A 19,052-nucleotide genomic window follows, 5' to 3' on the forward strand; every position below is an offset into this window, starting at 1 on the left:
GAGCCCCTGGCCTGCGAGAGGAGGTCCCTCCTCAACGGTACCGGCCACGGGGCGACATCTGCTAAATGCATCAAATCTGGGAACCATGGTTGGTTCTTCCAAAGAGGTGCTACAAGCAGTAATGAACATCTCGTTTCTCTCACCCGTTCTATCACCTGCGGAGGGAGGGAGACGGGAGGGAAAGCATAAAGCGGGCAGCACGGCCATCTCCGTGACAGCGCGCTTTCGTTCTTGGAAAAGAACGCGGGGCAGTGAGCGTTTTTGTGGGACGCGAAGAGGTCCACCTCCGCCCTGCCAAATCTCTCCCACAACAGCCGGACTGTTTGCGGGTGTAGAGACCATTCGCCCGTAGGAACATTGCCTCTGGACAACCTGTCTGGACCCAGATTCTGCAGCCCAGGCACATGCACTGCTCTCAGCGAGCGCACGTTGCGCTGAGCCCAAACCAGGAGGCGTTCCGTCAGCCTGCACAGGTTTCGAGAACCGAGACCGCCCTGGCGATTTATGTAGGACACCACAGACATGTTGTCCGAACGGACTACGACGTGGTGATCCTTGATATGGGGACAAAAGCGCGTCAGCGCGTTCTCCACTGCCAGCATTTCCAGGCAGTTGATATGATGGAGCTTTTCCCGTTCTGACCATAGGCCAAAGGACGGTCTGCCCTCGAGCAGCGCTCCCCATCCCAAAGTGGAGGCGTCCATCGACAACATCTTCACATTCAAGGAAGTCCCCAGGCTTACACCTGATCGGTACCAGCCGTTCGCTGTCCAAGGTGCTAGAGCCGCAACACAGCTCTGATCGACCTTGAAATGCAGCCGGCCAGACGCCCACGCTCTGCGCGGCACCCAAGCCTTCAGCCAGAACTGCAGGGGGCACATGCGGAGCAGGCCCAGCTGCAGAGCCGGAGATGCTGAGGCCATGAGGCCCAGCATCTTTTGACAGTGTTTGAGCGACACGGTCGCGCGGCAGCGGAAAGAACTCGCTGCACGCTGAATGCCCATCACGCGCTGTGGTGACAGCCGCGCCGTCATGGAACACGAGTTCAGAACTATACCCAGAAACAGAATCGTCTGACTGGGGTTCAGCGAACTCTTCGCCCAATTGACACTGAGGCCGAGCTTCTCGAGGTGATCGAGTAAAACGGCCCTGTGGTCCACGAGCTTCGCTCGTGATTGGGCCAGAACCAGCCAGTCGTCCAAATAATTCAGCACTCGTATGCCTCTGAGTCTGAGAGGAGCGAGCGCTGCATCCATGCACCTCGTAAACGTACGAGGAGCTACGGACAAGCCGAATGGCAGGACTGTAAACTGGTATGCCTGGCCCTCGAAGGCGAATCTCAAATATCGCCTGTGGTTTGACGCTATCTGTATTTGAAAATACGCGTCCTTCAGATCTATTGACATGAACCAGTCCCCTCTGCGAATCTGCGCGAGGAGCTTCCTGGTCGTGAGCATTTTGAAACTGCGTTTCATCAATGCCTTGTTCAGCTGTCCTAGATGCAGTATGGGCCTGAGACCCCCGTCTCTCTTGGGCACCAGAAAGTATCTGCTGTACAGCCCCCCCTCGCTTTGAGCTTGAGACACAGGCTCTACAGCCCCTTTGCTCAACAGTTTTGATATTTCGGCCCGAAGTATGTGTGCTACTTCTGTTTTGACCGTAGTTTCGACGCGCGCTGAAAAGCGCGGTGGGCGTCGAGAAAACTGTAGCGAGTAGCCTCTCTTTATAATGCCTAGCACCCAATCCGAAACCCCTGGAAGCGCTGACCATGCATCTGCATGAATGGCTAAGGGCTGGATGCGAAGCGCGCTCTGTTGACTGGGCAACGGCGGCGCTCGAGTGTGCTGCGCATCTGAGGCGGGGAGCGCGCTGATCACAGCGGGCAGATTCCTCCTCGACCCCGTCTCGGCGCTTAACCGACTGGGGGGAGGCTGAGCGAGTCCCGTGGGACTCGATATATCTGCGAGTAACTGTGGGCTGCATGTGTGCACATTTACCACTTTCAACTCGCTGTCTGCCTGTGCAGAATGTACGTGCACGGGCCTCGTTTTTACAGAAGCCCCGCGCCGTATGCGACATAGTGTATGTGGGCACTGGGAAGTGGGCACGTTTACTATGCGGCGCGCTCGACCGATCTGTGTCGATCTTGTGTGCGCTAGCCCTGTGTGCGGGGCTGTGCTTACATGTGGAGATGGGCATCGTCACTGCATTTATAGCACCATCGGCCGTGGCCGGACGAGCGTGCACGGGTTTCGTTTCTACAGAAACCACATGACGCGTGTGACATAGTAATTGTGGGCACGCTTACTATGCAGTGTGCGCGACCGACTTGAGTCGTCATTATGGGCGCAGGCCCTGCGTGCAGGGCAGTGCTTACATGTGGAGATGGGCACTGAGGAGTGGGCTTTGTCACTACATTTATAGCACCATCGGCCGTGGCCGGAACACCAGGAAAAACACTCTTTTTGTGAAACATCTGGGTAGCCGTGATAACGGCTTTTGTGTGCAGGCAAGCGGGCACTCGTGCAGGCTTGCACATTGCAGAGGACACTGAGGCAGTCACAACTCTTGGAACTGCAACAGCGGCGCGCTTGGGTGAGAGCTCGGCCGCAGCGGAACTCGAACACCGGCGCTTTCCCAGCAGTGCTAGGATGCTTTCGGGGCTTCTGGCTTCACCGCAATCCTCTGCCGCGGCTCCCGCGGCGCAGGGCGACGGCTTGAAGAGCGAGAACGGGGTCCCGAGCTGCGTTGCTGACGCCGTCGCGATGACGCAGCAGGAGGCGGTGGGCGTGACTGAGAGCTCTGTGGGGCCGGTCTAGAGCGGCTGCAGAACTGGAGCACTTCGCCTGCGAAGCTTTCTGGTCCTCGGCGAATCTCTCCACAAACTCGTTGACGGAAGAACGCAGCGCGCTTCCGCTACGGTGGCTGCTCCTTGATGTCAGAAAGCGTCAGCCACAAATGCCTCTCAGTCACCGTAGCGGAAGCCATAACCCGTCCCATGGCCTGTGCAGCGGACTTAGTAGCGCGGAGGGAGAGATCCGAAGCACTCCTCAGATCCGCGAGACAGATCGCTTCAGGTCCCATCTCATCCAGCTTGCGGAGGAGATCGCCCTGGAAAATCTGTAGCGTAGCCATGGTGTGTAGCGCAGACGCAGCCTGCCCAGCAGCAGAGAATATCCGTGCGAGCAGCGATGACGTCATGCGGCAGGCTTTGGATGGCAACGCCGCCTTAGTCCGCCGTCCAGCAGAGGGCGGGGAAAGGTGCGCTGCTATAGCCTGTTCCACCGGCGGAAGTGACAGGTAGCCTCTGTTCTTAGCACCGTCCAGTGTGGAGAATGCTGGCGAAACAGATGAGCGGATTCTCGCCGAGAATGGAGCGTCCCAAGCTTTCGCCACTTCCTTGTGAAGCTCAGGAAGAAAAGGGGCGTGCTTTGAGCTTGAGGAAGAGCGCTCATCCGGAAGATAGCTACCATCCAGCCGGGAACGTGAAGGGGGCGCTGGTGCAGACCACTCGAGGCCGAGGCTCGCCGCGGCCAGAGAGAGTACACGCATCAGCTCCTTATCGATATCCCCCCGTCTGCTGGGCCTCTGAGCAGCGGGTGTGAGATCCACGGAGCTCGCCCAACCCTCACTGCCCGAAGCAAGCAGAGAGCACGTGTCTTCTTCCTCCGACGCGGGCCTGAGATCCACTTCCTCAGATGACGCGTCGGCAAGCAGCGGACGCTGAACATCGGGAAGCGATGCAGGGGAGGCCGGCGAAGCGGAGGGAACCGGCGAGCTCGGCCGAGCTGGAGGCGGTTCTAGTAGGCGCTGCGGCGCAGCGGATGATGCAGGCTTCGAGAAGGATGCCAGGCGAGTCCTCAGAGTCACCATAGGCATTAACTCGCAATAAGGGCATCCGCCGTCAGCGAGCGTGAGCGCTGCATGGTCCTCACCCAGACAGGAGACGCAGATGACGTGACGATCTCCTTCGCTGAGCGGGGCTCTGCACGAGCCGCACGAGGGCATCTTTAAAAAGACGCAGCTCTATTTGTGAATGTGCGTCGCAGGGCGAACACACACACAGGATATAAACAGATAAAAGGATGTAAAGGATATGGGCGCCGGATAGCGCAGCAGGAACGGCAGTGGAAGGCGGCGATGCCAGCAGCTTCAGAATGGCTCGTCCTGCTGATATGCTCTTTCAGACGGCGCTTGCTTCCTCCGTGATCCAGCGATGCGTGAGCTTCGCTGAAGAGATGAAAAATCAGGTGAGTCAGCCTTTTCGAGCTCCTTTTATTGGTTGGGCCACACCCGTTTCAGCGGGAAGTGGCAAGAAGGGCGCGAAGCGCCCTTATTGGTCTGATGTTGCAATAGCCTGCGCTCGATAGCCTGTGCAGTTGCCGCAGAACAAGCCAATGAGCGAACGAGCCATCTCGCCTATGGCTGTGTACTGCTGCAAATGCGCTTTACAAAAATACAAAATTAAGGATAATTTTTTGCTTCAGTATTTCGTGAAAAGAGACTTTTCCCATAGCGTCTTAGCTAAGACGCAGTACGAAGGAGCTCTCGTAAGAGAACCGTAAAGCTTTTGCAAAATAAAGAAAACTTCTCTCTACCGTTTCATTTTCCTTTCCGAAAACTTTGGAACATGTCACAATGAACCATAATTTAGCACACTTTTTCTTTCGTTTCGTTAATCTGTCAATATGATTTAAGTGAAATATATTTAGTGTATATGCCTATATTCCTTTTTATGTAAGCCTATAGGGGTTAGTTTTTTCAGTTTTCTCCATTCACAGAAGTGATGCAGGTGTGTGATCTGTTGAATTCATCTCACACTATCCTCAGATAAACTCTAACGCCGCCTTCACACTGGCAGTGGAAATCAGCTCTGATACATCTACAAAAACGACCGGAAGTCATTCATTTCCTATGGAGATTCGCAGACCGCATGCGAATGGCTACGAACCGGGTCCGAACGAGTGCGGTGCGAAAAAAATCATGTCCGTTGGTCATCCGGATGCGTTAAAAAAATTTAACTCTTGCGAAAGGCTACGGACGGTTCCTATCCGACAATTCCAGCGGAAGTTGGCGTTGCTATGGTACTGATAAGCAAACCTGAATTAATAACTTTTAATAAAATAAATAATGATTTTATAACGGTAAGTTGGCATGTCATTTTGTTGTTTTCATGATTTTCTAACATTATAAGGGCAGTTAATACAATTAAAATGAATAATTAAATATTGTGGCCCCCGCTCTCGGACACACTCGGTCTCTCTCGCTCGAGTGCAGGGTTGTTGCAGCCCTATATACCACTATATCACATTTAGCTGACCTGACATGCACATTCTGATACAGACAATATCAATCGTTCTAATCTCTCTGCCATTTTTGTTCTACTCGCTTCCGGAGCTTTCCGATGCTTTTCAGTGGTGTAGTACGTCGTCCACTGGGGGAGTATTAGGTATTACGGTGCTGATTTCAACTGCTAGTGTGAAGGCTGCGTAAGGGCGGTGCATTGCCATTGCGACTTGCCTATGATGAGTTCACAGCTGAGCAGACATTTCACTCGTTGGCTTCAGCGTCACATTTGCATATGCCTTACTTCTGGAATTCGTGATTCATTGACAGCAAATTTCAAATATTAAATGGAATGATAAAATAATGTTAATAACCAGTTAATGGCCAAAAAAAAAATAATAAAATAAAATACTAATTTGAGTCGGTCCTAAATTGACAGGGACGGTTGGGTTATGGCAAACAAGAATATTTTTATGGATGGCCTCATTATGATTGTAACTTGATGAATGTTTTAACAGTTGTGAATGACCTTTAAATCTCCCATGACCTCTAGCTTCAGACTAGGGCTGTGCGATATGGGGAAAATATCTAATTGCAATTTTTTTTTTTTTTTTGACCGATATTGCGACTGCGATTTGATTTGCGATTTTAAATTTGCAAAGTCAAGCTTCAACTCAATATAGTCAATAGTGTGCAGCACAGTATAAGTATCATTACCCTGCTGAACACCCCCCCCCCCCCCTGAAATTCTTACAGATTCCATTAAACCATTACAAAATTCCTGTTTTGTTTTTGGCATTAATCCAATAGGAATTACTGTGATTCTATCCAATACAATTCCCATTATAACCCAGAAATCCATTCAATTTTTAATTGTGTTTTGGGAGGGGGTTTCCGTGTGTGTGTGTGTGTGTGTGTGTCTCTCTGTGTGTGTGTATATATATATATATATATACAGTACAGACCAAAAGTTTGGACACACCTTCTCATTCAAAGAGTTCTCTTTATTTTCATGACTATGAAAATTGTAGATTCACACTGAAGGCATCAAAACTGTGAATTAACACATGTGGAATTATATATGGAATTATATACATAACAAAAAAGTGTGAAACAACTGAAAATATGTTATATTCTAGGTTCTTCTAAGTAGCCACCTTTTGCTTTGATTACTGCTTTGCACACTCTTGGCATTCTCTTGATGAGCTTCAAGAGGTAGTCACCTGAAATGGTCTTCCAACAGTCTTGAAGGAGTTCCCCGAGAGATGCTTAGCACTTGTTGACCCTTTTGCCTTCTGTCTGCGGTCCAGCTCACCCCTAAACCATCTTGATTGGGTTCAGGTCCGGTGACTGTGGAGGCCAGGTCATCTGGCGCAGCACCCCATCACTCTCCTTCTTGGTCAAATAGCCCTTGATGCCTTCAGTGTGACTCTACAATTTTCATAGTCATGAAAATAAAGAAAACTCTTTGAATGAGAAAGTGTGTCCAAACTTTTGGTCTGTACTGTATATATATATATATATATATATATATATATATATATATATATATATATATATATATATATATATATATATATATATATATTAGTGGTGGGCATAGATTAATTTTTTTAATCTAGATTAATCTCACTGTGATCTTGAAATTAATCTAGATTAATCTAGATTAAAATGGCTCATTCAAATTCTGCTTAAGGCATTCAGAATATGTGTGTTACCCAAATAAAATTGACAAACAGTAAGTCTTTGAGAAGGGGTTTATCAAGCTAGGTGGTGCATTAGAAAAGGGGCTAATTTCTTGTTTCCAAAATGCATCACAAAGTGCTTGAAAAAGCTGTAAACTAATTCCACATTGCACAAGGTGCAAACAACCTTACGCCTGTTTCACACATACTCCGTCTGCAGTGTGTATGCGTTGCATATTTTTTTACGCACCCATGTTCCAGTTCCAGTTGCGTTCCAGGAGCGTTGCGTCTGCAGCAGTGCAGCGATCGTTTACGTACCGAGTAGCGGACTGCAAACTCGTCCCTTTGTGAAAGCACATCGAGTCCATGCTGCACCACATACGTAACGCACACGGACTGCATACGCACTGCAGACGGAGTATGTGTGAAACAGGCGTGAGCAGGGCCGTAGCTGGGGTCAGCGGGGCCCCGGTGAAGGTTGTGCTAGTGGGCCCTGTTTGAAATTGTTTAATTTGTATGTTTGTTTATTTTTATTTATTTGTGCTATTTACAGAATGTTTAAGTTTTTTTCAAGTTTGTAGGTGTCAAGGTACAGATACCAAATAATTAAATGTAAAATAGCACTGGATAGTCTTTAATGTAAAAATGACATATATAGGGATGCACCGAAATGAAAATTCTTGGCCGAAACCGAAAACCGAAAAAGAGAAAACCAAGGCCGAAAACCGAAACCGAAACACCGAAAGAAATTATGCCAATTATTAGTACCATTGCATTTATTGCTATGATCGTGTACTAACTTTACTAAAATTAAGACATTGCAATTGCATAAATTAATATTAAAAGTTTCAAAGATAATTACAATTACATAAATTATTTTAAAAAAACATAAAAATACATAATTACAAATTATGCAAATATTTATTAAGCACATTGCAACAATGCACAGTATAAAATAAAATTCAAACTAAAAATTTATCCCACTCATGTGAATATTAAATAATAATGTACAGGCCTACTGGCCAGCAGAAAGGTTTTAAAATGAACTGTTCTCTCATAAAAACAAAGTGCATTTAGGGGTGAAGTGCATTTGAAATTTTTCTCTGTAGGACTGTATTACTTCTCCAGTAGGCAAGACTGTTATCATTTCTGGGGATGGGGACTTCAGACAGATAACCATCTAGCTGTTGAGCAGTTGAGCTTAACGAGGGTGCATGCCCCTCATCTGGTGCAGACACGGAGCTCGTGGTCTGCGCTATGCAGGTGCATGTGCAGGTCGCGGTTTCTGTTTGCGTCATCACAACATTTCGGCCGTGTTGTTTCGGTGATAAAAGTCTATCGGCCGAAAACCGAAAATGACATTTTCGGCCGAAAATTTTCGGTGGCCGAATATTCGGTGCATCCCTAGAAATATACATTTATTCAGACACCTTCAACATTTCTCACATTACAGTTTTGCTATATATATCAAAAATTATATCTGGTGTCTGAATAATTTTTGGTTTGACTGTTAAAACTACAAATTCAGTCAAGAGCAGTGAGTGATTTTCATTTTCTTGGATTAACATTACAGCAGCCAGTAGCTAAATCAGGCGCGGTCACTTTAAGAGACGAATAACGCATCTAATATAATACACATCCCATTTTTTTCCTCAACTGTTTACTTTCACTTAAGTAATAACTGACAGTTTTTTCGAGCATAATTTCCAAGGTGGATATTGACATATTTTGTATGTATTTGTCGGCACAAGAGCAAACATAAGCAAATTCGATGTTCAAGTGTTTTGAGATGCCTTTCTCTGCGTGAGCCCTGAACACCAGAACACCGCGAGTACTGAATTGGGCTCTTTCACATCTTTTTGTTTGTTCAAACTGCGATTTGTATTTGTTCGTTCAGGTGCAGGAAGGACTTCGAGGAGAACTTCGCAGAAGAGAGCTCGGTTCAGTGTCGCTGTCCGTGATGCGCGGCTCTCGATCTCTCTCGTGGGCAGTGTGCACTGAACACAGCGCGCGAGTAACCAGCTACTCTGTTCAGCTTTTCCGCGTCTTGTTTTTGGATGCTTTAATGCTTAAATCGACAAGCGGTAAAGCTTATAAACACGTGAAAAAGATAAGCTTTCATGACGATGCACAGCAGTGGCCCGTCAACTGTCCTGAGCATCTATTTAGGCTGGCCTCAGCCAGTCGGTCATATAAAATATCAAGGTGAAAGTCATCATAACTTGCTTAGTATAGACCCAGCTCCCAACCCAACTTTGAGAATAGATTAACGGCGATATTTTTTGTATCACCCGATAAGAGACTCCCGTTAACGCAGCACGTTTAACGCCGATAACGGCCCACCACCAATATATATATATATATATATATATATATATATAGAACCCCCTTTTTCCCCAGCCGACAAGATTATAATGTTATAACTACTTTTATAGAATTAACTTAATTACTGAATTTCACTGGAAAGATTTATTTTTTATATAAATAAAATAACTGTATTTCTTTAGTCAATTATTAAAGTATTACATGTTACACTGTATTTGGGATTTTAAGAACAAGTGGAAAATGTGCTGAATGTTTCATTTCATTCAAGTGATATTAGCAAGCAGTTAGACTGAACTTACATTCGCTTTAAACGCGGAGCCAGGTGCGAGTCGGCGTAGGTTGCGCGATTGGTTCAAAGCATTCAGAGACATAGTCTGTGGGTGCGGTCTTCTGAATTGGGAATAGTGAACATGCTCTTGATATGCATGTGACTCAGCTCTTTTTAATTATTTTTTGTTCGTTTTCTGTCTTTTAGAAGCTTAAGTTACATACGTTTTTCTTTAGTTTTAATTTGCCTAACTATTGAACTGACCTTGAAGAGTTGACGACTTAATCCCACTCTGTCTCTCTCCTACTTTTTTTTTTTTTTTTTTTTTAATGGTGTGGGCATTTACACAGTTAGCTAGAGCAGTGCAGATTGGGGAGAACGGAAGTTCTCTCACTCTATTGGTTAGTAAGACTGTCACTCAAGGCTGACAGTCATGCAGATGCTCAGGAACAGTAATATCGCGTCCACATCGCAGGCTTTTGCGATTAGCAAATCGCAACGTCTCAAATCGCGATTTCGATTCGATTTCGATTCATCGCACAGCCCTACTTCAGACTACATTCTTGCTTGTAATCTTTAAACTGATGTTCACTTTAAGATGTGTATTTATAGATACATGATATATGCATATTTATATATATTTATATTTATTTAAATATGAATATGAAATTGATATGAAATTGTTTAGGTAGTGAAATTCATACATTTACATGTAGTATAAGTGTCAAAATATTTTGTTGGGCCACTTGCTTTTCATGAATAACATCTTTTTAGTAAGCTCTCACAGATATGGGTATTACAGAAAAAAAGGAAATAAATCTTTTATCTTTTAACAGATATCCAGGAATTTTACGAAGTGACCTTATTGGATAATCAGAGATGTGGGGAATCAGTGAAAGTGCCCGATGCAATACCCCCAGTAAACCTGTGGGATTTCTCCAGCATCCAAAGCACAACGGTGACTTCAGACACCCTGCCCAGCCTTAGCACCAGCATAGAGGTTAGTGTGCTTCAATTTCTAATCAAAGGAATTAGATTACTGAATAGAGCTTTTTATTATTTTTTTTAGGTCAGATTGATGCTGTCATTCGATGTCTGCAAACATATTTCTAGCATTTCACAAATACCTCATTGTATAAACATTTTTTGTTTTTAAAAAAATTCAGAAAATGGCATGCTGCTTGTTTTTCACAAGTCATCAAACAAGTCATGCCACAACATGGTCATTTAATTAGTACTGTATTCAGATTACAAAGCAACAACCAAACATGCTGTCACACCCTCTATGTAATCATTGGTCAGGCTTTCTGAGAATTCAACATTCTGCTTTGCATGCTATTACAATTATCATTGATATTGAAATTAACTGTAATCCATTTTAAAAGGGTCTACTGGAAATTGTTTACAGAATGACACTTTTACAGAAACTTTCAGAATAGGCAATCTGTCTTTTCGGATTCAGGGAGAGCATATTTGTCTCTGGAGCTGTGCATGATGCTGTTGAAAACAAATACAACAAATGAGTCTGTCAGCTCTGTGGCTGTAACTACAGTCTATGTGTATGCTGTTTGTATATTTGAATACTTTAGTAGCAGATGCTCTTTTTTCCTGATGCAGAGGAAGAAAATACTGTACTTCTGCAGAATATCCTGAAATAAGCAGCATCAGTCATTCAGTGATCTCCTGAAAGCATAACAAGATAGATAAGTTGGGACAGAATTGCTGCATTAACTAATTTTAAGTAACTGAACTGAACAAGCAGAAAAAATAAAAAATTTTGAATGTTGGTGTGGATGTACAGAGACCTTCAGACTTCATCTCCTTGATGTTTGCTTAAAGTGTTATGAAAACTGGTAATTTCTCAACCATAGTAGAGAAAAACGTAGAAAAAAAAGTGGACGTGGTAAGCTGTGAATGAGAGAGGAGAAAACATAACAGTTGTCTTTTCCAGTCAGTTTTATTTTGCTTTCAGTTAAGAGTATAAAAGGTTCTCACAAATGTGTAATGCATACAACAAAACGAACAAACATACTATACATGTTTTTGTAAGCTTACAATTCATTAAATAATTACAGATAATTTTTAGTGGTGGGCCATTATCTGCGTTAACGTGCTGCGTTAACGTGAGACTCTTATCGGGCAATAAATCAAATATGGCCGTTAATCTATTCTCAGAGTTGGTTTGGGAGCTGGGTCTATACTACGCAAGATATGATGACTTTCACCTTGATATTTTAGCGCGGGTGTATACCTAGCCGAATTGCACTGTAGGGGGCGAGAACGAGTCTTCGAACCTGTGTGTATGCCTGTTGTGAAATTACCACATCAAACATGACATGCTAACATGGATGCAGCTAAGATGCCGCCGGGTTTGCTTCAGGGAATTTTTTTTAAGAAGCTTCCCAATGGAAACCTCAACAAGGACGCCTATTTCACACATACTCCGTCTGCAGTGCGTATGCAGTCCGTGTGTGTTTCATATGTTGTGCAGAAGCAGCACGGACTCATTGTGCTTTCACACAGGACTCGTTTGCAGTCCGCTACTCTGTACGTAAATGATCGCTGCACTGCTGCAGACACACCGCTCCTGGAACACAGCGTTAACATGGGTGCGTAAAAAAATATTCAGCACATACGCACTGCAGACAGAGTATGTGTGAAACGGCCGTAAGGTTGTGCAATGTGGAACTCGTTTACAGCTTTCTCAAGCACTTTGTGTTGCATTTTGGAAACAGGCGATGAGCCCTCGGTCTAATGCACAACCTGGTTTGAGAAACCCTTTCTGAAATACTTATTTTAGTCATTATTTTATTTGGGTAACACACGTATTCTGAATGCCTTTGGCAGAATTCAAATGAGCCATTTTAATCTAGATTAATCTAGATTAATTCCAAGATTACAGTGAGATTAATCTAGATTAAAAAAAATTATATATGCCCACCACTAATAATTTTATATGTGCAATTTAATGGTAAATGGCAGATATTAGAAGTAAACAACCTTTATAGCTGCAAATTTATATTCCAAAAATGTTTCAAATGTTATTCCATAACAAAATGCTTTGAAACACTGTAATGACAGAACTCTCCTGGGAAGTGTAACAGTCCCAAAGGGAATTCTGGTAGCATCATTGTAAATTATAGGATGCATTAGAGATTAAATGGTATCAACATTTCATATTATTATAGTGACCAAAAGTGTTGTTAAAATGTGCTGGAAATGTTCAAAAAAGTACTGACACATCATTTTACCAAATTTCTTTTTTTTTAAATCAACAAACAACAAATAAAATTAATTTTTTGTGCATAAACACTAAGACAATAACATTACCAAAGATTTTATTCATTAGTCTGGATTTTAAATGACAACATGACTGACAGTAGTTTATCTAATAACATGTCTGAAATGTTCACATATTTGAAAAAGTTTCATAAAATGGTAAACCTCATATTATCTTTGATTAAAGAACAGAGTTGTCAAAATGATAATTGCTTAATAAAAGATTATATGTATTTTATCTGCTCCGTAAATTATTCTAGATACCTTATCCGAATTGTTTAACCTTGTAGCATCTATAAAAGCTTGTTTTTTTATATATCAGCTGGCCAAAATTTACAGACTAAAACTGGCCAGACTAAAACTGCACACAGGCTGAATGTAAATGTAACTCTCTGTTAATCCACTTTTAACACTAGATGGCGCTTGGGGAACATCAGAATTAGAGCTGTTTTGCATAATCTCCATGGACAATGCATTGCTTCATTATTAGGTTTTACATGGAATGAAGATGAAAACAAAATGCCATCGACCTTCAGAGATACATTCATGTAATTAATTAATTGATATATTAATTTGTACAATTCCGATAGCACCCTTAAAACCGCCCAGCTTTCCACTTTTTCACACTAAAACTACTGTGTGCTGTCCCACATGAGATGGTTACTTAAAACTTTGCTTTATGCTGGACAGTAGGGTAAATGTACCTATTAAGCTCATGTACTAATTAAGCACACTTCCATATTTGGAAAAAAATAATGTACTTTAAGTAAATTTGATGTCTTTAGATTCATGTGTTTGTTACTTCATACCTCCCATGTGTTCACACTGCCTTGGTGGCTATACTGAAAGCTGTCTGAAATTTAAATGTCCTTTTTTTTTGTTTGTTTGTTTTTTTGTTTAAGCCTTCATTTTGGGTAAGGTTCACTACTTATTGTAAAATTAAGATATCAATGTTTAGACTTTTACTTATTATAACCTGGAACTTGGATGTGGGAAATAATTACTGTTAGATCCAAAAGTTAGTTTTAGCAACACAGCGCAGATGCTACAGAACACACTTAGCTGAATAGCTGTATAAGATTGTGTGCTACGCTAATTTATTACTTCACAGGCATTACTGGCTAGTATTTTACATCCCATAATTTTAGAAATTGACAGTTTATTGCTGGTCTGTGGTTTTAAACTGCTGTATTTTCTTTTAAAGATTTCATATTATCGTAAGGTGAGCTTAAAGGGTGCACTACCATAAAAATCGCACCGATTCAGTGTGACATCAGTAAGAAAAAGTATGAACTTAATACATGAGCTAGATATACATGACATATTAGCTAATTTTGCAAGAGAACCTTGACCGATCGACTAATATCCCACGAACAAAATGACATTTTCATAATTACCCGTGTCACAAGACAAAATGTTGTCTATTTTTCTGTGGGTGAATTAGTCACTAAGCTGATCTGATTCTATGAACTGGCAAACCTTTATATCACTACAGCTTGGAAATCTGAGCCCTGAAGAATTGACTTGGAATTATCAGTCATACCATTAATGCAATGATCATTTTATTCAGATTCATTCTCATTTGTCTTCCACTGTAACCTTACAGTACTTTCTAATATTTTGTTTTATACAAGCCAAATATTAATTGTTGCTTTTGTAAGGCTTTTGAACTTCTTAAGTGTAATATAGGTGCATTTAAATAAACTTGCCTAACTTACATTTCTGCTGTTTATTTCAATATCCTCAATGTTCAATCTTTTCCCGCTTGTTTCTTTCTGTGTTAATAAAATGGCCACTCTCAGGACTCTTCCCTCCTAAATGAAATCCTTCATGTGCTCGCTAAAGCCAAATCTTCCCCCTGTGAGCTGGACCAAGTAAGTATAATACCGGCATGGGTCTGGTGGGTTGGGCATCCCCCATGGCCGCATGTTTGGGCCACTCATTTCCTCCTACCCCCTCCCCAAGCCTCATTGATAGGGATTACTCCAAGAATAGAGAGACTCATGTTTCATTGTGCTCCATTCATTTAGGCTTGCCTTATGGATCTGCTATGGAAGAATGTCACAGCATTGTCTGTGGGAAATCAAGTCTTGGTGGCCAAGCTGTGGGTGGCATTTTCGCAATTCTGAAACTTTATTTAAAAAGGTGTCAGCCGCATTAAATTCATAAATCTCTAAAATGTGACATGTATATATATGAATGTGATCAGCCAAATACAGCTGATAACTTTTTATAATTTGTGGAAATTGGACTTTAAAATATATTTCATATAATTGTGAAAAGGGCAATTTGGTGTTTTAAGTTTAAAAATAACCTCGTACCAATGTGTATTTAATATTCTTATCCAAGGACTGTTTTTTTATACTGAAATTTGTGAATGAGATCTACATGATGGAGATGTGCGAAGTGAAAGTAAGGAAAAGTAGTGTCTATTTCATGCACAACTTGAACAAACGACTGGTAAAGCTGTCAGCTGTGTGGATATTTGCAATATTGTTAAAAATTCTTGTTTATAATCAATTCTAATATGGGTACTTTTTAACAAGATTTTAGTCTATGCTGTGTTCTGTTAATGTGTGAACTTAATATTATATGAAGTGCACTTGCCATCCAGTAATCGCAAAAGCTTTGAGCTTTTATCAGTTATCAGTATCAGCTTTAAAAGGATTACAAATTCATAATGAAATTCAAACAATAAATACAGTTTTGGCACTCCTTAATTCGGCAGGCATGATTGCTTTAGCACCTCATTTCAAGCTGCAAGTGAAGCCATTATTTCTTTCTCTTTTCTATTATAGGACATAATAAACATTAACATCAGAAGGTAGGCTAATCTATAAGAGAGCCTACAGTAAAACTTAATGAAATATCTCATATAAAAGCTCATTCAGTTTTTTAAACTGCGGAAAATATGTAAAGCTTGTAAACATTACAACATAATATACATTTATCTAAGAATAACCATTCGGTCTCCATAAGCTCATCAGTCAGCAAGAAAAATAATAATTTGCTATATTTATGTTCTGTTGTATTTTAATATTTTTTACTTAACCTGTTGTCTACAAGATTCAACTCCTCCTATAAAATTGCATTTTACTAATTAAGAAAAACAGACTGAAAGTGTGAAAGACATAGCCTACACTCTTAAAAATAAAGGTGCTTAAAAGGTTCTTCACAGAACCATTTTTGGTTTCACAAAGAACCATTCAGTCAAAGGTTATAAGTTATAACTGTAACGAATACACACAGGAAACGAGAGATCCAATCGCAATATTTTAATGGGGTAATCCAAATCAAGATCCAAAAAAACAGGCAAGAGGTCTTAACAACAAAATCAGTCCGAAACAAGAAAAACACAAGGGAACACGAGAAAGCTGGGTGACGGAAAACAAGGACTCCATGAAACAGATTGAGACAGGCTGGTTTATATGGACTGGTGAAAATGATGAAAGTGCTGCCGAAAACAGATATTCTGTGATAAAGTAATCCATATGAAAACAACGCGATGTCTGTTTTTCAAGTCTCCCTTCATTATATCTAATGTGACCATGCCCCCGCGCTGAACGCACTATTCAGATTCAAACTGAAGCACGCGGCTTGAATACGCCCACACAGAAGAAAAAGCAGCGAGACTGTTCTTCAAGTTCTTTTATTTTACTGTTTGCTTAGCGATGAGAGGAATAAGACATAATTCACCCCAAAAAGATGTGATGTGGTTGAGGATTTGAGAAATGGATTTCCTCAGAAAAAAAAGAATGAAGCACTTTATTCAGCAGAGATCATAAACATGAGTAAGTCTCTTTTTATTTATTTATATACTTTTCACATATAGTGTAAACATTTTACTAGTTAGACTTTTTCAAAGACTTTTTCCAAACTATAATTCCTTACTAAATGTATAATCAAGTGAAACATTATGAAGTTTCAATAACAATATACAATACTATACCATTCAAAAGATTGATATAAATGTAACAAATAAATAACTGTAACAAATGTAAAAACAATGCTGTTCTTTAAATTTATTGCCCCTAAAAAACCTAAAAAATATTCTCAGCTCTTTTCAACATTAATAATATAATAATGATAATAATAACAACAATAAATGTTTTTTTGTAGAAAATAAGATTGTTAAAAGGATTTCTGAAGGATTGTGTGACTGGAGTAATGATGCAAAAAAATTAGTTTGAAAGTCAGCTTTGATTGTTCCTGATAAACTGTTTAACTGCTCCCCCAAGTGGATATTAAAGTATGTTGTACATTATGCAGCTCATTATGCAGGCCTTTGTCTTCTCAGGTGTAAATCACAATGATATTCAGGATAGTTGACGCCTACTCGCATATGACTTTTACCAACAAAAAGTGTCTTCGAAAATTTAAATCAATATATTGTTTTCTGTAAGTGAGTAAACAAGATGATTTTCACATCATTTAGAAAGAAAAATTCTAGGCTACAAGCTCCAGTTCTTAAAAATCCCGGGAACCAATGTTCTTTATGTGTTTTTTTTGCCTTATTCAAGTGATTTAACATTTTTAGTTTTTCACTAACCACGCATAACATTTTTTTTCTCAAAAATACAATCATGTACATGCATGCATTTCACATATTATTATAGCCCAGTTTGTGCTGATTACAGTGAGATTAGACTTTACCCATTTAGATATTTATAAGAAACTGAAAAAAGCACAAATGTCAGGGCATGAAAAAACTTCTCCAGGCCCCAAACATACCCTTAGACTCCAGAGGGTTAAACAGCTATACAGATTTACTGCGTATTCAGTCAAAATGACAGATGAGGTTTATTTGTAGCGCAACTTTGATTTGAAAATATCTGTTTCAGTCTTTTTGAGTGGAATTTCCCAAGACCGGAATTATCTGTTTAAGCTATTTAAAATGCAAGTGTTAGCCTGATGGGACTAGAGAAAAGGAAGCTATCATTTGCTTTGTTTGCCAGAGGGCTGTTTTGCGTATCATGGGAGTTTGAATAGGATGAAGGACTCTTCTCTTGTGACCTGTGCAGTGCAGCTGAAACGCACCCGAGCCGAACCGAATGTCGTTTGGATATGAAAATATGACGCGTGCTATCCTCTCAATAACGAAATAAACAACAACAACAAAATCACAGCAGTGTGAAAGCAGCAGTTGCATCTTATTACACCGATGTGGATGTTTGCACGAGCTCAGTAAAGCGTTCACGTCACGTCAATAGTATTTTATGCAATACCTTAAATCAAGCAGCTTTACGGTATTAAACATTATTATTAAATATTTGATTAAAGTGGTAGCTTGGTTTGCAGAGATTAAAGCTTAATCTAGCTCGGGACTGTTTTGATTATCAGAACCCAGTAGGGTACTTTAAGAGAGATTGCTCTACCAGTCAAAAGTTTGTGAATGGTAATGTTAAGATATATATATATATTTTATAAAGAAGTCTCTTCTGCTCACCAAGCCTGCATTTATTTGATCCAAAATACAGCAAAAGCAGTAATATTATGCAATATTTTTACGATTTAAAATAACTGCTTTCTATTTGAATATATTTTAAAATGTAATTTATTCTTGTCGTCAAAGCTGAATTTTCTCCAGTCTTCAGTGTAACATGATCCTTCAGAAATCATTCTAATATGATGATTTCCTGCTCAAGAAATATTTATTAATATTATTATCAACATTTAAAACAGTTGAGTAAATTATTTTTCAGGATTCTTTGATGAATATAAAGATCCAGAGATGAGAATCTGTCTGAAATAAAAAGCTTTTGTAACATTTTACGCAATACCATTCAAAAACAGACAAACAGATGGAGCGCAATCATTTTAAACTAGACTAAAAAATGTTTTGCTAAAATATTTTGCATCCAAACGTGGAAGAACAAGAATCTCTTCCCCCATTTACAGCAGAACAATAAACTGCAGTATGAAGAGTTGCAGACGGTTGCAACCGTTGTTACAAACTTCATTTAAACACAAAACCATAGTTTGTTCAGTAAAGTATTTCATAAAAAAAAAAAAAAGGTTTTTGACTATAAACATTTCTAACACTATTTTTGAATGTGGCAAGATAATGTGTTTGTGTTCGTAAGCAGAGCATGCTTGACAAAAGAGCACAGAAATTTTTTTTTAGCCCAGTTTATAGTGGGTTAACAGTGTGCATGGTCTGCTTGATTAAATTCTTAAATGACATGTTAGTTTGGTCACTGGACACTGTA

General features: G+C 40.9%; 1 protein-coding gene across 13 annotated transcripts in view; it reads left to right on the forward strand.

Annotated features, from left to right (window-relative positions):
• LOC132155146 (discs large homolog 1-like protein) overlaps positions 1 to 19,052 on the forward strand; it is a 156,254-nt gene that overhangs the window by 29,887 nt on the left and 107,315 nt on the right. For all 13 annotated transcript variants that reach the window (XM_059563968.1, XM_059563969.1, XM_059563970.1 and 10 more), the window contains exon 3: positions 10,401 to 10,564. In XM_059563968.1, coding sequence (XP_059419951.1) covers positions 10,401 to 10,564 — 164 coding nt within the window. The remainder of the gene's footprint in view (positions 1 to 10,400; positions 10,565 to 19,052) is intronic.

This window comes from Carassius carassius, chromosome 12, assembly GCF_963082965.1.
Source record: "Carassius carassius chromosome 12, fCarCar2.1, whole genome shotgun sequence".
Taxonomy (NCBI): Eukaryota; Metazoa; Chordata; class Actinopteri; order Cypriniformes; family Cyprinidae; genus Carassius; species Carassius carassius.